This window comes from Anomalospiza imberbis, chromosome 4 (assembly GCF_031753505.1).
Source record: "Anomalospiza imberbis isolate Cuckoo-Finch-1a 21T00152 chromosome 4, ASM3175350v1, whole genome shotgun sequence".
Lineage (NCBI taxonomy): Eukaryota > Metazoa > Chordata > Aves > Passeriformes > Viduidae > Anomalospiza > Anomalospiza imberbis.
Window position 1 is genome coordinate 40,372,499 of NC_089684.1, and position 25,549 is coordinate 40,398,047.

The 25,549-nt window shown below is 40.8% G+C and overlaps 2 protein-coding genes across 9 annotated transcripts in view; one reads left to right on the plus strand and one right to left on the minus strand.

Moving 5' to 3' along the window:
• SEC24D (SEC24 homolog D, COPII coat complex component) overlaps positions 1-21,391 on the plus strand; it is a 42,262-nt gene extending 20,871 nt beyond the window's left edge. For all 4 annotated transcript variants that reach the window (XM_068187989.1, XM_068187987.1, XM_068187988.1 and 1 more), the window contains exons 9-23: positions 5,371-5,509; positions 6,682-6,797; positions 9,134-9,258; positions 11,664-11,855; positions 12,468-12,561; positions 14,446-14,562; positions 14,865-15,032; positions 15,493-15,589; positions 16,188-16,333; positions 16,904-17,042; positions 17,455-17,573; positions 18,238-18,417; positions 18,551-18,742; positions 19,228-19,317; positions 19,715-21,391. In XM_068187989.1, the coding sequence (XP_068044090.1) occupies positions 5,371-5,509; positions 6,682-6,797; positions 9,134-9,258; positions 11,664-11,855; positions 12,468-12,561; positions 14,446-14,562; positions 14,865-15,032; positions 15,493-15,589; positions 16,188-16,333; positions 16,904-17,042; positions 17,455-17,573; positions 18,238-18,417; positions 18,551-18,742; positions 19,228-19,317; positions 19,715-19,855 (2,055 nt within the window). In that variant the 3' untranslated portion in view covers positions 19,856-21,391. The remainder of the gene's footprint in view (positions 1-5,370; positions 5,510-6,681; positions 6,798-9,133; positions 9,259-11,663; positions 11,856-12,467; positions 12,562-14,445; positions 14,563-14,864; positions 15,033-15,492; positions 15,590-16,187; positions 16,334-16,903; positions 17,043-17,454; positions 17,574-18,237; positions 18,418-18,550; positions 18,743-19,227; positions 19,318-19,714) is intronic.
• The window catches only part of METTL14 (methyltransferase 14, N6-adenosine-methyltransferase non-catalytic subunit), a 70,962-nt gene continuing 65,810 nt past the window's right edge, over positions 20,398-25,549 (minus strand). For all 5 annotated transcript variants that reach the window (XM_068187996.1, XM_068187999.1, XM_068187998.1 and 2 more), the window contains one exon: positions 20,398-25,446. In XM_068187996.1, the coding sequence (XP_068044097.1) occupies positions 25,133-25,446 (314 nt within the window). In that variant the 3' untranslated portion in view covers positions 20,398-25,132. The remainder of the gene's footprint in view (positions 25,447-25,549) is intronic.

Here is a 25,549-nt window from a genome sequence, read left to right on the forward strand (position 1 = left end):
ATTTAGCTATCTTATAAAAAATTATGAGAGGATAAACTTATCTTGATAAATCATACAGCACCATACAGTAAGAGACTGGTCCTGTCCAGAAATCAGTATTTCATGCCCAAATTCAGTCTGACATTTTGAAGATTCTCTAGAGCTCTCCTGCAATGATTTGCAGAAAAACAGAAATAATACTGGAATAAGGTGTCTTTAGGAGTTCTTTTTGGTTTTGTAAAATAAGCCAGACAGATATCATGTCACTGAAAATCCAACTTTAATTTTAATGTGAAAATCTTACGACCAGCAAAGCTAATCCCTTGTAATTACTACTTACCATTTCTGTAGAGAAGCTCTTTGAACCTTGCCTGTCTTACTTTTCAGTGGTTTTACAGCTAGTGTAGCAATCTTGTCTAAGAGTCTCAGACAAGGAGTGCAGTGCTGGACCACCTGTGATACTGATAAGGTGGGAAGTGGAGCTGTGGATTGGTACAGCCCTGGCATGTGATTTAACATGTGCTTATCACCCTCAGGAGTGCTAACAGCAGTAACAGTGCTGTCCTAGGGCAGTTTTGTCTGGCCCTTGTTCTTCCCATGGGTTTGTACCTCTGCAGCATCTCCCACTCCTGCTGGGTTGAGGGTGCAGTGGGCTGAGGCAGGTCTGGCTGGGACCTGATGGGTTTCAAGTGCTAACATTGTGGAAGTGTGTTGTGCAGCACCATTTCTTGATTAGCCAATTTCATGCTCCTGCTTCTATCATCAGTTAATCCTGGCTGCTGGCCTTGCTTCGAGATACAGCCTGTGCCTGCATCCAAAGAGCAGTCAGCACTGCAAAGCTGAGAGATGCTGCAGAGTACTGCCCTGTTAACACTTGAGACTCCCACCCTGGGATCATGACCAGCAGAACTTGGGGTGCCTCTCTCAGGCATGGGTAGTGAACTTCTGTCCTTTTCCCCCTCTCCTTCTGTCCCCTGTATGATGCAGAAGTTTTAAAGAAGTAAGCAAACTAATTTTGGTATTTTTTTACATCAACATTTTATCATTATTACATGTGTTTTCCCCCCATCCTCAAACTTTTATGAATCCTTCTCATGTTGAATAGAGTGTAGTCTGTATTTGCACTCTCCACACTGCCAACTCTGTTCAATTAATTGCTACATTCCCCTTAAAAAGGGAATGCTGAGTAAGGATTTCAGGGATAGGTTGAGGTATGATACACAGAAGCTGATAAATAGTTTTCTGTTTTTTTCCCTACATACTGGATCATAGCCCATGTGCAGGGTCCACTTGAAATTCAGATACCATGCCATGGTGTGTTTTGCAGTGCTGTGTATGCAGAGGAATGTGCAGCCTGGGCCTGGAGGGGCTTTGAGCAAGGAAGTTTGAACATGCTTTTGGCATTTTTATGTGGTCTGTGAAAACCAGTCTAGAGCCAGGAGACCCTGCATCACGTGGGGGATGCTTTAGCCTTGCTGCAGTCTTGCAAGCAAACAAGGAAATCAATGGAAAAGATCTGTGATACGGAAAATAGTTGAACCTGCTGTGAATCTTGCAGATGAGATAGTCCAAACTGGCTTGAGTCATCAGCTGAGGAGGCTGAGCATGTTCAACATCTGAAAACCAAGAACAGGCAAAATAACTCTTGCCTTCAGAGGGAATGGCTTCTGATAAAAGACAGTGGGAACATCACAAAGGGAAATGCTTTCTTGACATTTTAATGTGAATCAGTAAAGCAACTCAAAACCAAGGGATTATTTGTAGACTGGTTAATCTTTCTCAAAAGCAATCTATGATGGTAGGAAAAAAGAAAACAAACCCCTTCAACAGTGCTAGGAAACAGAGACACTTTGGTTCATGACCTAGTTTTTTTCCAAAAGCATCAGTGTTATATTTCAGAATTCTCTTTGATTATCCAGTGAAGTTTTTTCTCATCTTTTTACTGTACTAATTAAACAGAACATTTTCATGGGGCAGCGGTGCCATGCTTAGACAAAGCCTTCTCCTTTGTTCATTAGAAAGTTATGTTGTATAGAATATCTTGAAATTTTCATAAGAATATTTTAGTGACTAGATTTTCATCAATCTTAACTGTCAGTAACAACTGTAGAAGCACTGCTTACACTTGTAAGGGTGTGATAGAGACACTGATCTGTTTATTTTGTTGTCTGAGAAATGGGTAATTTTCTTTGGTATCTATATGCGCCTCTCTTGTTCTCCAGAGAATCTCTCACTTAGGATTTTTCTCTTTACAGTGCTTTCCCAGAGATGTGCCATGATGATCTGGAGCTTTAGCACAGTCCTTACTCCTACACTTACAATTTGCAGCTGTGGTCCAGATCCTGCAATAAGAATATGGTGATAGTTTGCAGGCATCACCCTCAGGAGCATGTCAGGACTTGATTCTTATAGCAAGCAATAGAAATTCAGCTTTCTCAAACTTTAAAGTGCAGGTTCAAGTCCCTTTGGAAATTTTTATGGATGTGTTTTATCTTGGAGCTGTGCTACCAACATCTGTCTGTTGCTTTGTGATATTTTTCTGACTCCTGAGAGATGGTCTTGCTGAAATATTTCCAAAATAAAACTCCTCTTATTTCAGCTATATTTGGGGTTAAGTTATGGTTTATCAGATCAACTCTCAGGGCTTGCACTTCAGTGGGGCCTTAGGGTTCCAGAGAAATTAAAGTTTGTGCAGATCCCTTGCAGCACTTTCCATCTTCTCCCCAATCCTCCTTTGCTTTAACCTAAAATTACAATATTGTGCCTCCCAGCCAAACTGAGTCTGAGACAAGAGAGAAAGAAAATGCTGATACTTTGTAGGTGGAAATGCAAAAGAAACAGGAGTGTTGCATTTACTTAAAAAAAAAAAAAAAAAAAAAAAAAAAAAAAACAAGAAACAAGAGAAAAACAAAACCTCCAAATTTAAAAAAACTCTTTTATTAAATTTTGCCCCATTCCCCTGCTCCTATGAGAGTTTGCCACTGATTTCGATGGGAACACAGACCTCTCTGCTTTTTTTTCTGGTGAACAGTGACATCTACAGAGAGTGGAGCACATCAAACAAGACTTTCCTATTCAGTATGACTTTTTTTTTTTTTTTTTACTTTTCTGCTTTTACGTACCCTTAATTTAAACTCAGGACTTTTTGCAAGCACAGTATTACTTACCTTTGTACATTCCCACAGAAATCAACTTTTTTTTAGAAGTTATTTTACTATGACAGAAATTACTTTGATGTTTGGAAGTGCAATAGCAGTTTGCACATTGAAATAGGAATTCCTTTCTCTTGATGGGGTGGTGGGATGTCGGGCTCTACAGTGCAATGCACTGGAAGGTACCTCTTTGGAGATGAAATTTCTTTCATAACCGTGTTGTTCTCATCAAGAAGTGGATTTTGGATGCTTTTGGTCTGAGTTCTTCTGCAGTTATCACACAGATAGCTTTTCCATTAAATGTTTGAATTCTTGATGTATCATTCTGAAGTGTTAAAGAAAACACTAAGATGTAAATTTCATTTATTTTCTAAAAATTCCAATTAACAAATTAGTAAGGGGACAAATGGGGCTGCTATAAAAATTTTTCTTTGTTAGACAAACTCCTTAATTCTGTCACGTACATTTTTAGTTGGCTTATTTCTTGGGTTTTTTTGTTGTTGTTTTTTGTTTTGTTGTTTTTGGTTTTGGTTTTTTTCTCCTAATTTTTTTGTCTTCAAGCAGGTAATTTATTACATGTGTGTAAGAATGTAGATACTTGGACTCTGAACTTCATGGCGTTTATTTTTTAATTGTTCCTGTTTATGCCTTTTATGTAAAAGTCTTTATATATCAAATGTGAACATTTTTGGGGAGTAAGTTTCCTTGGGTATTAAATGTATCAAACCAAGGTTAAAAGTTACTGCATCTGTGTGTATAAAGGCATCAGGAATTGGTTTAGTCTTGGTTTTTTCCCCCACCAGGTCAGATGTTATGATAATATTAACTGCAAACCAGATCCAGGTCTCATTAAACTAATACAGCAGAATGATAATCAGAAAATTGCCAAGTAATGAACAGAACCCAGAACTTTTAAACCTTATTAAGCCATTGTAGCTGATGAGCAAGTTTCATGGCCAAGGCTTTCATGTCTGAAAAATGACCCTGATATTTGCCAGCTGGCATTATTGGTTAATTTGGGTTAAACTCAATTTGCGTAGAGGAAAGAACACAAAGTAAAAGAATATCTCAGTGGAGCAGGAGGGAGCACTTAAAACCTCTGTAGTAAAAACTTACTTGTATGTAGAAGATCTCTGGCAAAATGCATCCTTATCCAGCAGTAAAAAATAAAGTGTATAAAAATAAAGTATATAATAAAGTGTATAAAAGAAAGTGTATAGTAAAGTGTATCATGAAATACACCCATTCCTTAAGAGTAGACAGAATAATTATTAAAAAAAGAGAGAGAGAGAGAGAGAATGTGCTAGTGTGATGTGTTAGCATTGAAAGGCATTGTCAGCATTTTTCTTCTTGTAGGGATCTGCTGTGTCCAAACTCTGGACGTTTCTTCTTCCTGCCTTTTGAGATTTTTAGCTGGGAATGAAGGGAGTAAGAAAAAAAAAATTAAAATTAATGTTTCACAAATAATTGAGCAAACTTCCATTTCTGTAGTGATTTCAAGTATGACTTTTCTAACTCTAAGAATAATCACGGGAATCTTTCAGTTGTTGCAGTTTTTATGGAAAGAGGCATCTGGAAAATGTCTTCCCTTAGCCATGGGTTTTGGCAGGGGCTGTAAGCGAGTGTGGTCAGTGTAATTACACTGACAAGTGCTTGAGGTACTGTACTTGTTTGCTGTACATACTTTCCTTCAATAAATATTAGTATTTCTCCTAAATCTCCCCCTCTAGCTGGTGACCCTGACATCATTTAAACTGAAGTGTAGCATGTAACAAGGCAGGCAGCACAGGAGGCAGCATTTTGGACAAAATATTAAGGGCTTTCTCAGCAAATACCATTTTGCAATTGGCAAGCAGCTGTAGATTTCTTCAGGAAAAGTTTGTCTGACAGAAGCCAAAAGACCTGACTCTAACAGATTTTTCTTTGTGAGCTGTAAAAATTAACCTTTGCTGGAGAAAATCAGCCTGGAGCCCTAAACTTCTAGTGCTTGCAAAGCTCAGTTGTGGGGTTTTGGTCTGAATCCTTATTCTTTTTCTGATAAACATCAGAATACAGCCCATGAACTTGTGAATTTAGCCCTGAGGGGATGTCTGGGGCTCAACAGCTTTTGTGTGAGTGCTGAACAATAAATGATCTCTTAATCATGTGGTCTCTAACGAGTTCAATCTGAATTAACTCTTTGTAGCTCTCCTTGGTTTCGTGTTTACATTGCTCTCTTTCTGTACCTCTTCCTCCACAGACGCCTCTTTATCTCGTAAACCATGGGGAGACTGGCCCCATCCGGTGCAACCGCTGCAAAGCTTACATGTGTCCCTTCATGCAGTTCATTGAAGGTGGCAGGAGGTACCAGTGTGGATTTTGTAACTGTATAAATGATGGTAAGGGTGTTTCTCTAATCTGGGATTCATATCAATTCTGTAAGACTAAAAAGAAACTGTATCCCTAAAATTATTTTCATGACTTGCTGATTTAATAAGAAATAGTTTAGGGAAATGCAGTAACTAGGCTTATTTCACAAATTTTAAAAAATCAATTCTCAAGAATAGTAGAGGTAAACATTTGTTCAGTACAATTTAAAAAAATGCTTGAAAAATAGTGCTGACTCATGAAGTCCAGTCTGGTATGATCAAAACTTTATTTTAAAAAATTTGTGACAACACAGGATACAGAACTGCTTGTGTTGTTAATTGAAAGCAGTTTTTTGTGCTGAAAGGAAACATTAATTTCTTTAAGAAATGAAAATTTACAGCAAGAAACAAATATTTAGACCCATGTTAGCTTCTTTCTGTGCATGACTGTGGGTGCAATGGTTAAATAATCTATTAATCTGACTGTGACAAATGTTGGTTTTCACAGAAGATACCATGCCATATTTGTTCAAGTGTGCTGCATGTGACTCATAACTGTTCTTGTGCTCCTGGCGAAATCCCAAATCTTTGCCAGAACTAGCCCTTCTAGACATTTGTATCAAGCTGGATTTCCTCAGCTGGATCACAGGGGTATGGTGCTTTCCCTAATACAGTCATCTTTTCAACTCTGAAACGTGAATCTTGTCAGACTCCCTCCAACTGCTTTGCTGCCTGGAGCTCTAATGTTTGTGCAGGCATAGCAGATAATAAATTTCATTGTTTGTTAACAATTTAAACTCTCATAAAGGGAAATTTAAATGCACTGGGAGCACTTTAAGAAAGGCATTTAAGTTGCAGTATCATTTTAAATCATGCTGGTATTACTACAATGTCTTAGTCAGAAAGCACTTACCAAAAAAAAAAAAATCATTGATAAGGACTAAAAATGGCTAAGAAACTAGGTTGATATTCCCCTCACTCACAAACACATGGACTTTTACAGGCAAATATGTGAAAAATAAGCATTCTGAATACGTATTCATTGAGGAACCATAAGACTGGCTCTGTGTAAATTGTTGGTGCAAACCCACCTGATTCCTTACTGCCTTGGAGTATATCGCATCTGCTGAGAGGATTTGTTGTGTTGTTCCTCTCTTTCCTCAGTTTTAAATGTTTTTTCCTGCTCTTGTGTTGGCTTGTAGTCCCCCCATTCTTCTTTCAACACCTGGACCACATGGGCCGACGGATAGACCACTATGAAAGGCCTGAGCTGTCCCTGGGATCTTATGAATACGTGGCTACTTTGGATTATTGCCGAGTAAGTACTGCCAGTGTGCAAACCAGTGTACACTGTTATGGCAAAAACAAACAAGCTCCTCAGAGTAAATGAACTTGTAAGCTGCATATCAGTTTCCAGGAACATTCTCGGAAATACGGATAGGTGTGGAGAATACAAGGGTTTGTTCTTTTGTGCTGCAGAACATGATAGAAGCAAGTAAGAACAACAAACAGTGCAGCAAAATCATGGACCACCGGTCTTTAAGTGAGACATGTTTGGTCCTACCCAGCATGTTGCACTGTTCGGGGGATAGCTTTAGAATTCTGGTGCATTGTTGCATTTTAGATGTATGTCTTCTACTGATTTTGAAGACCAACATATGCCTAAATTGCCTTCCTAATACCCAAAACCTTAGCAAGGCAATTTGACCTTGGAATCTGTTCCTGGCAAGGGTCGTCTTAGGATTCTGGCCAATAAGTTACAGTGGAATTTCTTCTAATATCAACTCACTGAAGAGCTTAATCCAGAGCCCACTCATGTTACTCTTAAATATTTGTAGTTGGTTTTATTACAGAACTCTATTTGATACTTCTGAAAGCATAAATTACTTAATCTTCTCAAACTTCAGCTCATTTTACAAAACTGCAAGTGTGACTTCATCTGACCGCAGCACGGACATATTTTTCTGTTCTTGCTGGAATCTGGCAGAATTTTTTTCCTGTGAGTGGAGCTGAGGCCATCAAAAGGTTAGAAAAGGCAACTGGGTCCTACAAAAAGAATCTTGAAGTAACTGCCAGTATCTTCTTCAGACCATCAAATTATTGCTGGTATGAAGAAAATGAAAAAATTCTTTCTGCTTGCTCATTAGAGTACTGCTCCAAAATCCAGTGAGATCTCTGAGCTAACCTGTAAGACTTGATTGAAACCTGGGTTAAACCCCAAAGCAGGAGAGAATTGCAGTGAGATGTTGCAGAAATACAGTGTGGGATACTCAGTGTACATCCAGTGAAGCTCCAAATTCTGAAGCCTCAACTTCTGCCACGTATGTTAAACCAAGGAGTTTCCTCTACAAGTCATCCAATCTGGTCTGCCTGCTTGTTACAAAGATGGATCTGCAGACTTACTGCAATGTTACAAAAAAGAAATCTCTTACAAAATAACACTCTGCACTGGAAATGCTAAGTCATTAAATGTAGCATTATTTTGTAATTCACTATTCATTTGGCTCCAAGTTGCAGAGGTTCCCTTCTTTTATAAATCCAGTACAAGACCAGAACTGAAAAGTCATTTCCTTTTGTGCTTATCAAATGACAAGGATGAACAGCTACAAAGAATGTTAACAAATCCCAGCTGGTTTGCATTATTGCACTCTGCTGAGTGGATGTGGTGAGAGCACAAGTCCTTGTTTCTGCCATATATTTGTCAGAACTTAGAGATTCTTTCTAAATGCTGATCTGATACAAGAGTTCAGAAGCAGTTTTTGGTGCAATTTCTGAAACAAGCATCCAAGTACAGTAAACAGAACACTTTTGAAAAAGACTGCCTGGTTTTGGTTCGCCGGAATTAATCCTGATTTACGTGAGTCAAATGAGTGAGATCAAGAGTATAATGTTCAGTTTAGTTTAAAGTTTGCCAGGGACTAGGGATAAGTCATAATTCAAGGGTTAGGTTAATTTTTCTTAACTGGAATTTTTTTCTAGGGTTTAGTTTAACAAGCATAATTTAAGAGGTCAGAACTCTGTATGAAGGAAGTGAATCTGTAATGAGAAAGCTGTCCTGAATTTGACACCAAATAATGACTACTACTCATTTAATGGGAATTAAGAAAACCCGTTTTAGGGAGTGTGATGTTTAGTCTTGCTCTCTTCATTTTGTATCAACTTTCTAGGTATATCTCTTGGCATTACTCTTCTTTTAAACAAACCTTCCTCCTAGTTTTTCTGACATTCAGAAACTTGTGTCAGTAGTGTATGCATGATTTGTGTGCCAGTTACACTGTGCATAAGAGGAACTCCCCAAGGAAAGCAGGGGTACAGGAAAAGCCAAAGTACAATTTTTTTAAACACTTGAGTTCCAGCAGAAGAAAGATGCTTCATCTTATCTAATGAGATATTAGATAAGATAGATATTTTATTCCATTAAGATGGTGTTTTGCAGTGATAGTGTTCTTCTGTTCCAGGGCTGGACTTTACCCAATACAAGTCAGCTCTCTGCAGTAGTTACTATTTATGATTCACTGCCTTTTTCGAACAACTTAACACTGTATTTGCATTGTATTTGCATCTTATGGTACCACCTCTAAATTTTTTTCATTGTAAGAGGACACTGACTAATTTTCCCTGTAAATTGTCTTTTTTTTTTTTTTTCCTGTGTAGGACAAGAAGCCTCCTAAACCACCAGCTTTTATCTTCATGATCGATGTATCATACAGAAACATAAAGAGTGGCCTAGTGAAACTCATATGTGATGAACTGAAGATTCTACTAGATAAACTTCCAAGGTAAAGAGGCATTAGTGTACTTGGCTTCACTCACTATGCTGCACTTCTCATGCAGCTTTGCATGTTGAAAGGCAAAACCAAGCTATGGAAAATGTCAGAATTTCCAGAACAGGAGTTTTTTGAGTGATAGTGACCAAATGCTAATTTTTAACAGTGCTGGCAATTGTTACACTTGGATGTCTGGGCTTACTTTATGAACAGAAAGAATCTGCCATGTTACTGCACATGGAGATTGTATTCTTTTCCTTTCTTGCAGTGAACTCTAGTGGTGTTATCCGCTCAGTCACAGCTCGTAGCTTCCGCTTCACTGGCAGCAGTTGTGTTCACTGGAGCCGTGCTTTTCTCATTGAATTAAACAGAGAAACACCCAAACCAGAATACTCTGGAGTAGCCAGTTTCTCTAAAGCCATAGTGCTGGAGGCTTTTATCTTTTGCTCTTACTGTTAATTAGCAAAACTTCTAAGGCTTCTTGCTGCGCTGTGAGACTTTTCTATTCTGGTTTGTTCTGAGAGAACAAATCTTGTAGGCAGCAGCGATTTTATGAAATAGAGCACATGTGCTTTGTGAGCATGAAACGCACAGCAGTAGTATTACTTCTCATCAATAATATTGATACTGTATTATTTTAGTGTATTTTAGTGTAAGTTTTAGTGTATTTGTGTAGTTTTTCAATCGAGTTTAAATAACACAGACAAGTAGGGAAATGGGAGCAGTGAAAGACTGAAAAATGAAGTGGACAAGATGCTTCTTGTCTACATATAAAGGCATATTAAAAAAAAGAAAAAATGCTTTCTAAATAACAGCGTTTACAGAGGGAGAACAGACTTAAGAAATGGAGAGAGCAGTGTGAGGAAGGGTGGGAGAAGACATCCTTGGGAAAATCTGGGATATGTTAAAAGTCTTTTTTCTTATGGATCCCTGTGCCAGAAAGAAATTCCGTTCCAGGGTGGGGGTTTATTTTATCAGATGCCTATGTAATGTCATCTCTCAAGTAGCTTTTCACTGAAAATTACACTGGAGACACAAGTGTTTGATATTATCCTGGACATATCTCAGAGTTTTCCATCAGGATTGGTCATGACTCTGAAGAGAATAAGAGGCATGAGTGGAGTAACAAAAAAGCATTTGGCAGTTTGGAAACTTGAATAGGGCAAGTAGAGGAGGAATGAAAGTAAGTGTATCCATATCAAAAGAGAGACATCCTTCTCACCAGCACTCTGGGAGATATGTTGTGAAAAAATTTGGGCCAATGTTTTCATGTCTACTGAAAAAAGTGATTAAAAAAAGAAAGCCAGGCCCTTCAGTTTCCTCAGATTTTTCTGTTGGCTTAAACAATACTAATTTAAATGAAGACAAACATAAGGCATTCCACCAAAATCTGTGGTGAAAATTTTACTGTATTGCTTAGACACAGAGGTCACTGTGTGTTCGTTTTCTGTTGTTGGGCAAAGACACCTGTAGAAATATTCTGCTGTTCTCACATGAGGGAAAAGCCCACTGCAGGGAATTCACCTTGAGCTTGTATTTTTGAGAGGAAGGACTTGGGGTACCAAAGAAATCTGTGCAGAAAAAGAATTGCTGAAATTTTAGAAAATTTTAGAGCAGATGTTTTCAAACCTGTGTTCCAAACAAGAACCCCCTCCCCTGACTGTATTTTGAGAAATACTGAGAAATGTATTTGTAGAAATGTGCTTAGGAGTTCAGAAGACCAGGGTAATGAGTTGTGTAATTATGATTTTTAGATATATAATTAAAAATAAAAAACAAAAAGTATTTTAGTGCATTTCTGTTCATCTGGGTCAGATTTCTCCTTGTGAGTCTTCAAAAATAACTAGCATGTGAGCTCTAACAGAAACAATTAGCTGCTAAAAGCTAACCCTTAAAACAATGATAGAACTTGATGGAAGTGGGGCAGTGCAGACTGACATTGGTAAGAGCAATACCTGGAATAAAGGTCCCAAACACCTGGTGTGTAACACCTTTGGGACTGGGATGATGTGGATGCTTCTCTTTGAAGTAGCAAAGCGCTGTCTGTACAGAAATTGAATAGCACTTTGTCCTCAGCAAGCTCCATAACTAATTGTGCTGTTCTTTCTTTGCCATGTTATGATGTCAACATGGCTTATTCTTTATCTTTGGGATTTTTGACTGTTTGAATGGGATGCACCATTGATAGGGTTGATGTAACTGTATTACCTTTTTTAAAGAGTAAACTGTAGAGCAGTCGATTTTATCGGGTGTTTGAATTTGACCTAAGGCAAAGATTGAGGCCATTACAGCTGCTTGATTGTTGTTTGCTTTGTTGTTCCCAGTACAGATAATGATCAGAAAGCAGCGTTGCATGTCAAAGGGATGCTTTTATTGCAAGATCAGGATTTCAGAGTTGGGTTTTGTTTTTCTTACAGAGAAGAGCAAGAAGAATCCTCAGCAATTCGAGTTGGTTTTGTCACTTATAACAAGGTGCTCCACTTCTTCAATGTAAAAAGCAGCTTAGCTCAGCCTCAGATGATGGTGGTCACGGATGTGGCAGAAGTTTTTGTTCCTTTGCTGGATGGCTTCCTTGTTGACTTTGAGGAATCCCGATCAGTTGTTACCAAGTAAAGTACAGTTATACTTCATGAGAGTAAGATGTGAATGCTTATGATGTATGTTATGCCTTTTAGTCAGCTGGGCTGGGGGGCATACAGGTATCTATTGAAATACTTCAGGAGCCAGGAGATGCTTCATGCCCTGTGTTTATTCCTCTGAGGCAAAGAAAAAGCAATAGCCACAGCCTTCCAAAGCCAAACTGGAAAGGTTATGTAGGCCAGGTATAAACCACCTTTCAGCTATGCTGCCTCAAAGCTGGGAGAGGGGTGAGGCTCTGAGCCATGTCGTGTTTTTGCTGCAATGTGCATGATGTGCCCCTGGATACAATCTTAAGACTCTGAAGTCCTTAGAGCACACCGGTATTACTTAATGGTTAGCTATTTTTTTAATTTTTGCATGTTCCTTTAGGTTACAAGCTTTGAAACAATGCATCTCATAGAAATAAAAATGCGTATTCTCTTTTATTCTGGCTTGGATCCTAAGAAATTGAACAAGGAAATTTTGTATTATTTTTTGCACTACGTATTTTCATGATCAACATCTTCCTGTGTGAAGACAAGGTGTGTTTGGGGATTACCTTACACTGACCAGTTGAGACACCAATCCTTTCTCTCTCATAGCTTGTTGGACCAGATTCCAGAGTTGTTTGCAGACACTAACGAGAGTGAGACCATCTTTGCTCCAGTTATCCAGGCTGGCATGGAGGCACTAAAGGTTAGAACATTCCTCTCTTTCAGAGAAGCAGCTTGAAATCAGGTTTGCTAAAAGCCAGTCCCATCACAATGGGAAATTAGGGGGGAAAAAGGTCTGTGATTGTTTCCAGCACTAATGTTCCATTATTCTAACAGTACCTTCCAACAGCAGTAGTCAGAGTAAGAACTGACAAGCATAACATCTGTTCCCAGATGTTCTTATTGAGGGAAAACAGTCCCCAGAGTCTATTCCATGTAGGAGGGATGTTTAGGAGAAGATGAGGAGCAGTTTCTTGTTCAGCGTTTAAGAGAAATAAAGACATGTTTAGTTACCACAGCAGAACAAATCAAAACTCTTGGGTTTGCACAGTTTGGTATCTGGCTTTTTCTTTCTGGGTATCTAGCATGTGTGAAGAGCAGGAAAGTCAGTATAATAATAACAACAGACTTCACTCTGGTTATTCTCTTGCTTTTGCAAAACTTGTTGTGCAAAACAGGATATTTATAACTCTCTGTGTGACCGAATCAGGCTGTGGCTGGAGGGTTTCTGTTTAACTGGCAGGCTCTCCCAGCTTGGATACAGCTGGCAGGGAATCCACAGGCTGCGGAGCTCCCCAGTTGCCTTCCATATATCTGGGATATCCCTGAAGTGCTGACACTCCGGTGGAGAATTGCCAGTTAAATACACACCACCCTGGTTTGCCACAAGATTTGTAGGGGCAGAGCACAGACAGTGGTGCTTTAAAATCGTTGATTTGGGAGCTTTGTATGAGTAAAGCATAAACTTTGAGTACATAAATTTGTCAAAACAAAAACGAACATTTCTCAAATATGTATTTTCTATATTGATTTAATACCTGCTTTCTTGTTATTTATTCATATTACCAGCAGGTATGTGTCCAAAGCACATCTGAATGCTTTTTCCTAATATTTGACTTCTATGAAACAAATGTAAGGGCCATAATTGTAAATTTCCTTTGATGATGGCTATAAAAGAAAGCAGCTCTTAATTAAGCATTTTATTTAGCTCAGGATTTTTAAGTTATAATTTGTAAGGATTTTCTCTCTGAAGAAAAGGTATTCATCTACAAATACGTTTGCTCAAGAAAGCAGTTCTTGTCTAAAAAGGATAAATTAATTGTGTTAAAAATACGTACATTTTAGAAATTTTGTCAAGCTGGTAACACTAATTCCTGATGCATATCAGGACAAACAGGTGTTTGGAAAGTCTTTCAGCCTTCAGCAGAAGTCTTCTTCAAAGAAATTGTCCTTGTTGATCAAAAGTACCTGTTCTTGAAATATCAGGGGTAGAATTTCAGCCATTTCAAAAGTCAGGTGCTGCCTTCAGTTGTGTTTCTGCCATAGCAGAGAGACTTCTGGTTTTGCCAGAATGCCACAGCTTATTTTGAAAGGTGGAATGTCCTGTGAACATGGTGATTTCTGATTTGTGCCTGCATCTGGCAGTGTAGATTTCAATGTGGAACCTGCTACAGGGATGGAATTGTCAGCCATTTATAAAAATGTATGGAACACCAGTGTGCCTGAACTGAATTTTTCCATTCAACTGCATTTCTTTGTAATTTGATCCAATCTGAGTATTTGTATTTTGATGCCTGTTGCATAATGCTTGTGTCCAATTGGGAAGTCTCCAAGAGAGGAGCTCCTCCTTTTGCCTCTGGAGAAAGTGCTGTTGGAATGCCTCAGCCAGCAAACCTGTGTGCTGGACTGCTGCTTCCTTGGAGAAAAGCCCCTCTTTGTTCAGGGGCTTATTCCATCAGGTTGTGAGCCTGGAGATGAATTCCTGACACCTGAGGAGCTTGCAGGAAGTGCCCACTGTTCTCTGAGCCCCCCAGTGTGTAATAAACCCTGCAGTAATAAACCTGCCAATGTGGTGTCTTTGGAACAGGCTGCAGAATGTGCTGGGAAATTGTTCATCTTCCACTCTTCTCTGCCAACTGCGGAAGCACCAGGGAAGCTGAAAAACAGAGATGACAAAAAACTGCTCAATACAGATAAGGAAAAGGTATTTTCTGCTCTGAGCAAAGAGGGGACTGCTGTTACACTTCATGTCTCTAATAAGGCATTGATCCTTTTAAATCTATTTTCTTTCACACAGAAGTGTTTGTTTATATGATGCCTCTGTACTGATGGGTTCTCCAAGAACATACTGAGGTGTTCCCTGTATCCATGGGCAGGGGAAGCATGTTTTTGATGATAGCCATGCCTCACTTCAAACTCCCACTTCATCCTTTTGTCTTCATCTGGCCCTTTGGGTTGTGATTAATATGTAATATAATGGCACTTGTATTTTTTATTCCTGTGCAGACCCTCTTCCAGCCCCAGGGAAATTATGAGGCCTTGGCCAAGGATTGTGTGGCCAGTGGCTGCTGTGTGAATTTGTTCCTCTTCCCAAATCAGTACATGGATGTAGCCTCCATGGGCCTTGTCACAATGTACACTGGTGGAACACTGTACAAGTACAACAATTTCCAGGTCAGTGGTGCAGGTTGCTGCCTTTCAGATAGTAATAGCTAGGGTGTTGCTGTTGTTTTTCGTGTCATTTCAGTGTGTGCTTGGACACTTAGCTTAAAGCAGAGTGAGTCTGGAAAACCTGGTTATCAATTCCAGGGAATAAAATTCATATTTAACAATGGCAGGTTAAGCTCAAGTTTGGATCTTGAAGTAGCAATAAGCTGGTTGGCATCCTAAAATTTTGCTGAAAGGTCAAGTGCAGGAATGTCCAGTTAATGTTCAGGCCTGGTGGTGAGTGGTGGACACTTGCATATTCCTGATTCTGGTAACAACAATCACCTTTGAAATACTTTGAAAGGACTCAAGAGCTGTGAGCAGATTTGCTGTGGGGAGATGGGGATCATGGGAGGGGATGTTGGGGCACTGCTGTGCTGCTGCCTTTTGGTGCTGAACCTCTGAACCTTCTGCTTTGTGTTTGCAGCTTGATACTGACAGCTCCCAGTTCTTAAGTGACCTCAGGAAGGACATCCAAAAAAAGATGGGATTTGATGCAACAATGAGGGTTCGGACAAGTACAGGTAATAGCACTCATGGGAATGAACTTTAAATAATGTAGTGCCGTGCAAATCAAGATCAGGCTGGTTTAATTTCATTATGTACCTCTTGAAAATTAATTTAATACACTGATGAAATCCATGGATGTGTGTGTATATATTGTTACTTATATACATATATATGTACACACACACATGTACTTCCTGTATATGCCTCATTAATAACTGATTTTCAAGTCTGGGAAAGGCTTCTGCTCACTGTGCACACACCATTGAGTGCAAGCAAGTTGTATAAAAAGATGCTGGATACTGACCTGTGCCTTCATTTTCGTACTCAAATGACATTCCTATGGTTATCCAGCTTCTTTCATTCATTCTTAGCTCAAATGCAAGTATTAGAGAAAGGGACACACTCAGAGGACAATCCAGCAGTGCAGGAGCTCTGGGTGTCCAAGTCACAGCTTTTCCCTTTCTCCACCTCTCACAAATGCCATCAGCAAGGGCAGTTGTTGGGACTCCTGAGGCTGTAAAGCCCTGAGGGGAAATGGCTCCTGCTTCAGTAAGTGATGTCAATTTAATTTGCCATTTTAAAATTAAATGCTCTGTTTGAATCTGGCTGTAGGCTTCAGGGCTACAGAATTCTTTGGGGCCATTTACATGAACAACACCACGGATGTGGAGATGGCAGCGGTTGACTGTGACAAAGCAGTGACAGTGGAGTTCAAACACGATGACAAACTGAATGACGACACCGGGGCCTTAATTCAGGTAAAAAAACCCACATTCATGTATACCATAAAATGGTGAACAAGACCTTCTGCAGCCAGAGCAGCGAAGTGATGGTGTAGGAGTGATGGGAACAAGGCACAACTTGCACAGGCTCTTGTGCCATAACACCACTAGTAAAAAGTGTGTTCCCCTACATCTGTGCTGCAGGTTCTATTCAGGGGTACCCAAATCCTTTCTAAACACTCACTGGACCTCATCAGCCGTTCATTTTTTCTATTTCGCTGTAAATAAGTTTATGTGGAATAAGAGATGCATTGCTACTTACATGGCAATTGTTATTGCTGGGGCATTCCTTGTGATCTCTCTATTCAAGAGCAACTCTATCGCTAAACCTCACTTCCCCCTCTAGGGACTGTAGGACTTTCTATGATGTTAAGATGAATAACTTATTTTATAAAATTGTCTGATAGATGTCCCTAAGAGCCACGGGTATGCTGGTGCTACAGCTGCCAGCAGCACTGCCAGGCTGCCCTGGCTGCAGAAGGTGTCATGTGCCTTTTGTGCACAGAGAAGGTGGCTCTGTGGTGACACTTTGTGCCTCTGTTGCAGTGTGCTGTCCTGTACACTTCGATGAGTGGGCAGAGGCGAATCCGCATACACAACATCGGTTTGAATTGCAGCTCCCAGTTAGCTGATGTCTACAGGACTTGTGAGACTGATGCACTTATCAACTTCTTTGCTAAGTCAGGTACAGCAGCAGACCAGTTTTGTTTCCTTTTTTACTTTGACATGGATGAAGGGGAAGGAAAGGGGACTGAAGTGATTACTTAGTGGGAAATAATTTTTTATAACTTGCTGCTCCACACCTGAGCAATTCCTGAAGTATTATGAAATTGAAAAGACTAATATTTATCTATTTTAGACAAACTGCCATAAAAGTAATGCTTGTGTGTAGGTAATACACAGAACTGGGCAGGTACATTAAGTGGCAATGGACATCCTGCTGCCGTGTTGGGGCTTTGGTGAGGGTTTTGGATGCCTGTAGAAGAGACTGAAAAGCAGCCTCAGCCCTCAGGTGTGTAAAATCAGAAACTAGCAGCAGACAAAGATACTTTGAGAGAGTGTCTTTTTTAACATGCACTTTTATTCTGTGCTTGTAGCTTTTAAAGCTATTCTGAGCCAGCCCCTGAAGACAGTCAGGGACATCCTGATGAATCAGACTGCTCACATGCTGGCCTGCTACAAGAAGAACTGTGCCAGCCCAGCAGCTGTCAGCCAGGTAAAAACCACACCCAGTCCTACCCACTCAGGCTTTGCCACAAGTGCACAACCACCCTGCAACGTCAGCAGAGCCAGAAAGCAAAATTTCAGGACAGACTTGTCCTTTTCTTTCAAATAAAATTAATGACAGGTGGGATTCAGTGGTGGCACTTAGAGCACAGAGAAGCTGTTGTTCTGGAACAAAAAGCAGTGCAGTGCCACTGATGAACCTGACGCCTGTAGTCACACAAAGGAGCTCAGCCGGCCCTTTTCTTCCTGCTGGAATTATGCAGGGACTCGCAAAGCTTTCATTTCTAATTCTTAAGTTGTTATAAATGGTTGTAGTATTCTAATTTTGACTAAGCAGTGACTGATTTGTTTCCATTTAATTTATTCCGTCACATTTTAGTGATTCAACTCAAAGAAAGACTCAGGTTTTTCCATCCCAGAGGTGCTGCCAGTAACCACAAGCCTGGGAAGTGAACTGTTCATTGTTGGTGAGGACCAAATATGTCAAAAAACAGGGCCATTTACTGTGGACCACTATTTCTCTCCTTAATTCTCCAGAGAGTGCCCTAAAAATTAACAGTGTTACAGGGAGATGACAGCAGCCAAGACAGCAACTACAGCTTATAGAGCAAATAATTTCTGTTGAATTCTTTTTAAATGTGTTGTTTTCTCAGCTGATCCTGCCAGACACGATGAAGGTGCTGCCCTTGTACATGAACTGCCTGTTGAAGAGCTGTGTGCTGGCTGGCAGGCCCGAAATCCCAACCGATGAGAGGGCTTTCCACCGCCAGCTGGTCATGGCCATGGGGGTGGCCGACACGCAGCTCTTCTTCTACCCCCTGCTGCTGCCAATTGTGAGTCAGAGGTGGTTTTTTCACTTTAATTTCTAACCCCTCTTACCTGGAAAGGAACCACTAAGATGTACCAAGCCTTTGATTAGTTGCTTTTCAAATCAGTTTCACAGCTCTTGTGTCTTTTTCCCCACAGCATAGCCTGGATCTGAAGAGTGACGTGGTCCCAGCTGCCGTCCGTTGCTCCGAGGAGCGCCTCTCCGAGGGAGGGGCCTTCCTGCTGGCCAACGGGCTGAGCATGTTCCTGTGGCTGGGAGCCAGTGTCTCCCCAGAGCTCATCCAGGGGCTTTTCAACGTGCCGTCCTTCGCGCACATCAGCACCGAGGCCGTGAGTAGATGCAAACTAAGAATTGAGGATTTAGCAAGGCCCAATGCTAATCAGAGAAACAAGTGAGGTCTTTATTCATCCTTCAGCCTTAAAAGCAAGAACAGGTGACCAGCAGAAGGTGTTTAGACACCTGAATTGCTTTAAGTTACGTAAAACTTAACACTTTGACACTCTGAACACTAAGAGGACAGAAGCGTTCACCATTTCTTTAATTGTCTTAAATTTCGTTGCAGATGTTGAAGTCCTTTCAACTGTGTATTACTAAAATTAGAACAAAACACTTTGCAATGGTTAAGTTTTCCTGATGATGCATTTTCATCTAGTGATTATTTTAAACCAAAAAGTGAGTCCTCAAGGTGAGACTTTTTAGTGGAAGAGATGGAGTTTCCTGGTTTAGTATGAAATCCACAGTACCTTAGAATGTAAGCAGCTAGTCTTGTTTAGAGATGTGACTGGACTATAGCAACTTGCTTTCCTTCTGACAGATATCCTTGCCTGACCTGGACAATCCATTTTCTAAGAAACTGAAGCATATCCTGGAGCAAATCCAGAGCCAAAAGTCCCACACTATGAAGGTAACTGCTTTCTGCTTCAACTCATTCCTCATGCTTGTTCAAAGAAATGCTCCAGGCTTTGCCAAAACTTACCAGTGGCTGTAAAAGATTTTTTTAGGTATCAGGAGTCTTCCTGCATGTAGATGAGTTCCAGCATGATTTGTAGGCACAAGCATCTTAAATGTGCTTTATTCCCAATCAAAACTGATTTTCAAAGGTAGTCAAGTTTAAAAGGTAACCATTTTATTCTGCACTCTTCAATTCACTTAGTCTCTCCAGCTTCTGCAGTGTGGAGATTTTTTAGTTTTGGGGGTTTTCCCCACCTCAAGAGCATCCACTAAGAGACACAGGAAAACTGTACTGCCATCTAGTCTGACTACGCTCTAAAATTATCTGCCTGTATCTCTTATCTTTCCAGCTGATGATAGTGAAGCAGCGGGAGCAGCCAGAGATGCTTTTCCGCCAATTCCTAGTAGAAGACAAGAATATTTATGGAGGAGCCTCATATGTGGATTTCCTCGTGTGCATTCACAAAGAGATCAGCCAGCTGCTCAGTTAAGGCAACTCAAGTAAAATGTTCAGTTCCTTTTTGCCTTTGTAGGAGGGACAGTTTTTGGTGCCTGAAAACTGGCCCACAGCTCCACCAGACCCAGGCCTTCTGCTCTCCTTTATTGACCCTTTTCTGTGCTCTTTTTATACCGTTTCATTTGATCCCACCTCTCCCCGAGTATTTTGCTTACTTAAGCTGTAGAATAGGAAGTTCTGCACTCAGGTATTAATCTTCTGGGAGTTGTGACTCTCTACAAGAATTGCCAGATTTCAGACTACCAATGTTTAAGAGCATATATGGCACACCTTTCTTAAAAGACAATTTAGAAAACTCTCAATTATTCCTTTTGCTAGTCATAAGTTGTACCAGAGCTGGGAAAGATGATCAGAATCTATACAGAGGAGGAAAAAAAGACAAAAAACTTCTTTTTCTAAGTGAGGACACGGAATTTAATCAGATTGGCAATAAACATGTAGTTCAGTTTGAAGGATTTCAAAGTCCTTCCTGTGAAGCAAATCTCTGTAGAGTAAATCTCTTTTTCCCTGGAAGGGACAAGTGTTACTATATACAGAAGTAGAGCTCTAAGGACCCTTCCACAGCCAGGGTTATCCAGGTGACAGAAGCACCTCAGTTTTGTAACTGGACTTGAGTAAGTGTAACAACAACAGGGATCACAGGAAGAACAGTAATCAAACAATCCTTTTGCTGCCTTTGGCAGATGATGTCACACTATTATGGTACAATTCTGTCCACTTGGGGGCAGCAATTAGCTTAGCGTACTATTTAATTACATTTTCAAAATTGCACAGGTTAGGCTTTATTTAGTACATTTGCTAACTGGAATGTTCCCAACACAACTCAGAAAAACCTGTCCCTCAAAATTTCTGTGGCAGATCAGCTGTGAGACAGTTGACGCATTAATGAAAGGTTATTTGTGGTGCTATAAAGCCTCTTGTTTAATACCAGTTCTATTACAATGACCTCCTCTCCCATGACTGATTTAATCAATGGTCACTGCTTTGAAAAACTAGCCTTTGCTAACACCAAGACTGAAGGTAGAATTTGGAAAGCCAGAGCCTTTGGAATGGCTGTTTACCTCAGATACTTCATCAGTCTCTCTGTCTCTTTAGGACCAATGCCTCTGAACATGAGGTTTGAACTTTGCCAAGCCTGAAAAGCTATTATTAAATAAATTAGTGTTTCAAAGAAAGCCAAAAAACACAAGGTTAAGCCTCAGTAAAGAAAAAAGTGCCTTTAAACATGTTAGTGTTGCTACTTATATTAATTATTTAATATCCACAATAAGCAGTCAAAATGCATAGTTTTTTGGTTCAACAGCTTATCTATACAGTCATTCTTGTCATTGATGAAGAGCTCTTGAAATAAGTGGCTGCATTACAAAGAGGTCCTCGGCCTGAATTCAGCTGCCAAGACAAGCACTTTTTAGCTGTAGACATTACCCTGTAAAAAGTATTCGTTGCCATTTCATTTGTAAAATGACACCAGCAACATTTGTGTAAAGAAATAAGCAATTATTAAATATAATCTGTGTGTGTGTTTATTTCATGCATCCCAAGTTCTCCAAGGTTCTATGGCCATGACATCCAGCAATGAGTACACTGTAAGTCACCTTTCTCCTACTGTTACTCTCAGGACAGCTTACATGGCCTCAGCATTTTCAGTGCGTTTCTGCTGTTATCACCCGTGGCTCTGGTGAAAAGACACGATCCAAGTGAAGGAAAGTGTCCCAAAGAGGGGCTGTACAGCACCATGCTCAGGTAAGCCAAAGCTGTTCACATTGGCAGAGCTACTGCAGCAGAGCTCTGGCCTGCCTGGGCAGTGTTACCTACAGTAAGACTTCGTGGTGGAGAAAACAGCACATGGTGACAGCAGTTGTGACAGTGACAAGGACTGGAGTCTCATTTGGCCCTTTTTTTTGCCTTTTTCATTGCTGCAGTAATTATACTCAAAATTACTTCCTGTTTCACAGAACTTGCCCACTGCTTTCATTTCAGCCCATGAAAATAATGCTGTTATGAAAAGGATTAGTTCAGTTCTCTTCCACTTTACACAGTTGCCATATCTGTTAAAGCAATGAAGTTGCCACCAACTTCAGTAATTTTGCAAGGAGAAAACACCTTTTCTACTACATACAGAAAGAGTGGGTTCATTTATTTGTCGCTTTCAGATTACTCAATGTATCTTTATAAAGCCAAAGGACTTAAGAGATTTTTTTCAATGCAATGGGCTTGAAATGTTCATGTATCCTTTTTTAGAGTGTTCTCTGGATATTAAACTCTATAGCAGAGCAGAGAAAAACAGCTGAATATTCTAAGATTAATTCCATTACTTACTGCCAGTTAACTTCCATGATCATCTGAAAACTGCTCATTCAGGTTTGGAGTCTGAATTCCACTCCTCTGAAAGAAGCATTCAGCACCTATGAGCACACACAATGAACTGGTGCTAGGGAATTACTTTAACCCCCTGAGAGCATTGACTGCCAGCCTGCACAGCACACCAGCATTCCAGGCAGCTTCTTGCAACCAGCACTGTCAGAGAGTGCACAGATTTCTCCAGCTGATGGCTGATTTACACACAATGATCTACACTTGACCAGGGTCTTAAATTCCCTCTGAAGCCAAATGCTGAGACATCCTGAGTACCTTGTCAGTGGAGGTGTTGAATCCTTCACTGAATTCACAGGGTGCAAGATAATCCAAGGACTCTAAGCCTGCTCCAGAATGGAAAGCCATGACAAGGCCTAGACAAGTAGCACAAATCAGACTGAAGGCATTATGCATTTAATAAAAGTGGAAAGGAAGAAATTAATCAGGCTTTTTCTCTTCCAGGAGAGCATGCTCAAATAAAGTCTTCATTTACTTGTGGCAAATTAAATACTCATCAGCTCAGTGATTCTGAGCCTTATCCTCCCCTTGCTCTGGAAGTGTTAAAAGTGAGAAATTAACTGACAACTACTAATGGGATTAAAAGCTTTTCATCTCTAGTCACCATTTCTATATGGTCCAAATCCCAGTGACTGAGAAAACGACCTGATGTTTTTACAGTCTAATGGAGTGTGTTGACTCACTCCAGTACTTCAAAGTCTCATCTCCATCCCCACAAGGACATGGACCAAGATTTGGGAACACGCAGCCCTGCACTACTGCCTTACCTGTACAGCCTTTGTTAGTATGTCGCTGCTGAAATTCCACCTTCAGATGAGCAGGGGCAGTGTTGATCTTCATGGAGGACAAGTGCACAAGTGAAGTTCCTGGTCCATTAACATCAATTAAAACATATCATCAGCTGCTTGTTAACAGCATGGACATCAGACTTTGCTGGCAAAGGTGGCCCATCCAGACAGCTCTAGTATAACATGCCCTACAGCACTATTCACTTTTCCTTAGTTATTGAGCTATTTCTATTTTGACAGGAAGAACCAAGAAACCTCCATCACCTGCCACTACTTTCCTCAGTCAGTGAAGTCTTGAGCAGTGCTCCCTGTTTCAGCTTCTGCAAACTGATGCAGAAGCACTTCAGATCCAGTTGTTTTTGACCCTCCTCTTCCCTTTACCCTAAGTGTATGTTAAGAGCAGCCCATTCTCTGAACTACCAGTATAGGGCATGTTATTAAAAGGGGGAAATGGAAATTAACATTTTCTACTCATTGAAAAACAAGAAGATATTCTTCCCTGGCACAAAAGCAGTGGTCCTAAGTAAAGTGTCTTTACTTATTGATTAACAACATAATTAAGGCAAAAATTACCAAAAAAAGGTGTCCCTACTAGGGCATTTACCTTCTCTCAGATGCGTTCCATATAGCCTGTGGCAGACATCACCAATGACCAGATAAACATCACCTTTAAAACTCCCCTTCCCCAAATCCAGTCACTCCAGGAAGAAACAAGCTGTAAACAACAGGCAGTTTCCATTGGCACTATGGCAATCCCCTGCTAAACACGACCAAAGCCAGGGAGTTCCCCCAGCCTGTCAAAATCTTCAAAATCAAAAGAACAGTTCCCGTCTACAACAGCACAGAGGAAACCACTTAGCAATTCCAAAACTTCAAGGACAACAAACCCACAAAATATTAAGAAATATATTTAAACATCAGCTTTGATAAACATGTTTAATAATCTTCTACTTTACAGGACAGTTATCTAAAAGCTGGGCTTCAAGAGAAACATTCAGACTTTAACACCAGTTTTCCAAAACCCACACCTAAGACCTTGAGACATCAAAAGCCGGGTTTTTTCAGCCTACCAAGAACTGCACAAGAAGCTCAGAGTTGTGGTTTTGCTAAAAACGGACACTATACATAGGGAAGGGGATCACTGTCTTTCCACAGTGCGCTGGATCAGCAACAGCCATTCTCAAATGTGTGCAACACCTGCAGGCAAAGGCAGCGCTCAGTTCTGTCAGCATTCCCTGTTTCCAGGATTGCACACTCACACCTCCTCCCTCCAGCGAGGTCTCTGGAACTGTTCTGCAGTGACACTGCTCTTCCCTCCCACAGAACAAGGTGTTGCACACACACACTGGGGGAAGAGCCCCACTGAAGGAGCATCCCAGCCCTGTGCACAACTTCTGGGCTGCACATAAATTCACAACTTAGTGCTTTCCAGGAAGGACAACACACAGCTGCACAGAATTATCACTCTCCCCTCTCCTGACACGACAGGTGAGTGCATATATACCACAAATTAAAAATCAACCTTTTCCTATTCCCAGGAAGAATTTGGGACATTTAAACCAAATAAGAAAAAATAGAATTCTATTTATTTCGTTTGCTCCTTCGTTTCAGAGAAGTTAAAATAGGTGTCAATACAGACACATCAATTTTTCTTCCACAGGACAGCAAGTCTGCTGTGGCCATGCAATTGAGAACTGTATTTCATGCCCACTCCATCATATTAATGCAAGTCAGTTCAAACCCAAACCTCCAAAGACAGAGGAGAAATCCATATTTTGGAGAAAATGAAGTCGAAAAAGAAGTCTCCACCTTGCAAGGTTCCTAAGCGGAGAGCAAGGGGGTCATTTCCATCCTACCCGTGGTGTGGAAGGCTGGTGCTCTCTGCTCTGAGTTCAGTGCTGCCCATGCAGGACATGGCCAGGTGAGGGGCTGTGCCAGACTGCAAGGCCGACTGTCTGGAACGGCGTGTACCAAAACCAATTGTACAAGTCATCTAGCTTGAGTCCCCAGAGGAATTCATTGTAGGAAAAACAAGACTACAGGAAAGATTCCCACACAATGCGTAGGCAGGGGAAGCAGCCGTCACCTCCTCAGCGGGTGGGGAAGCCTCCTCGATGGGTCCCTCCACGGCCCCCTCTGAAGCCGCCCCGCTCACCGCGGAAGTTGGTTCTGTTCCTCTCCCTGCCCCTTTCTCCTCGTCCTGCTGAAGTCCCTCCTCTTCCTCCTCCCCTGGGAGCACCCCCACCCCGGTCAGACTTGGACTTGGGCGGCGGGGACTTGGGCCGCAGCCTCTCGATCTCCTCGGTGCAGCCAGTCAGGTGGGAATTGGGAGACGTGAAATACGAAGAATATGTTTCCGCGTTGAAGTTGCTGTTTGTGAGGGTGGGTCCCACTGTCAGCCAACCTCGGGAACAAAACCAGAGTCAGCAGAAACAACAACAAACTTCAGGCTTCAAGGCCACAGTTAAATTTCTCCCAGTAAATGAACACTCAAGTGACAGGGAGAA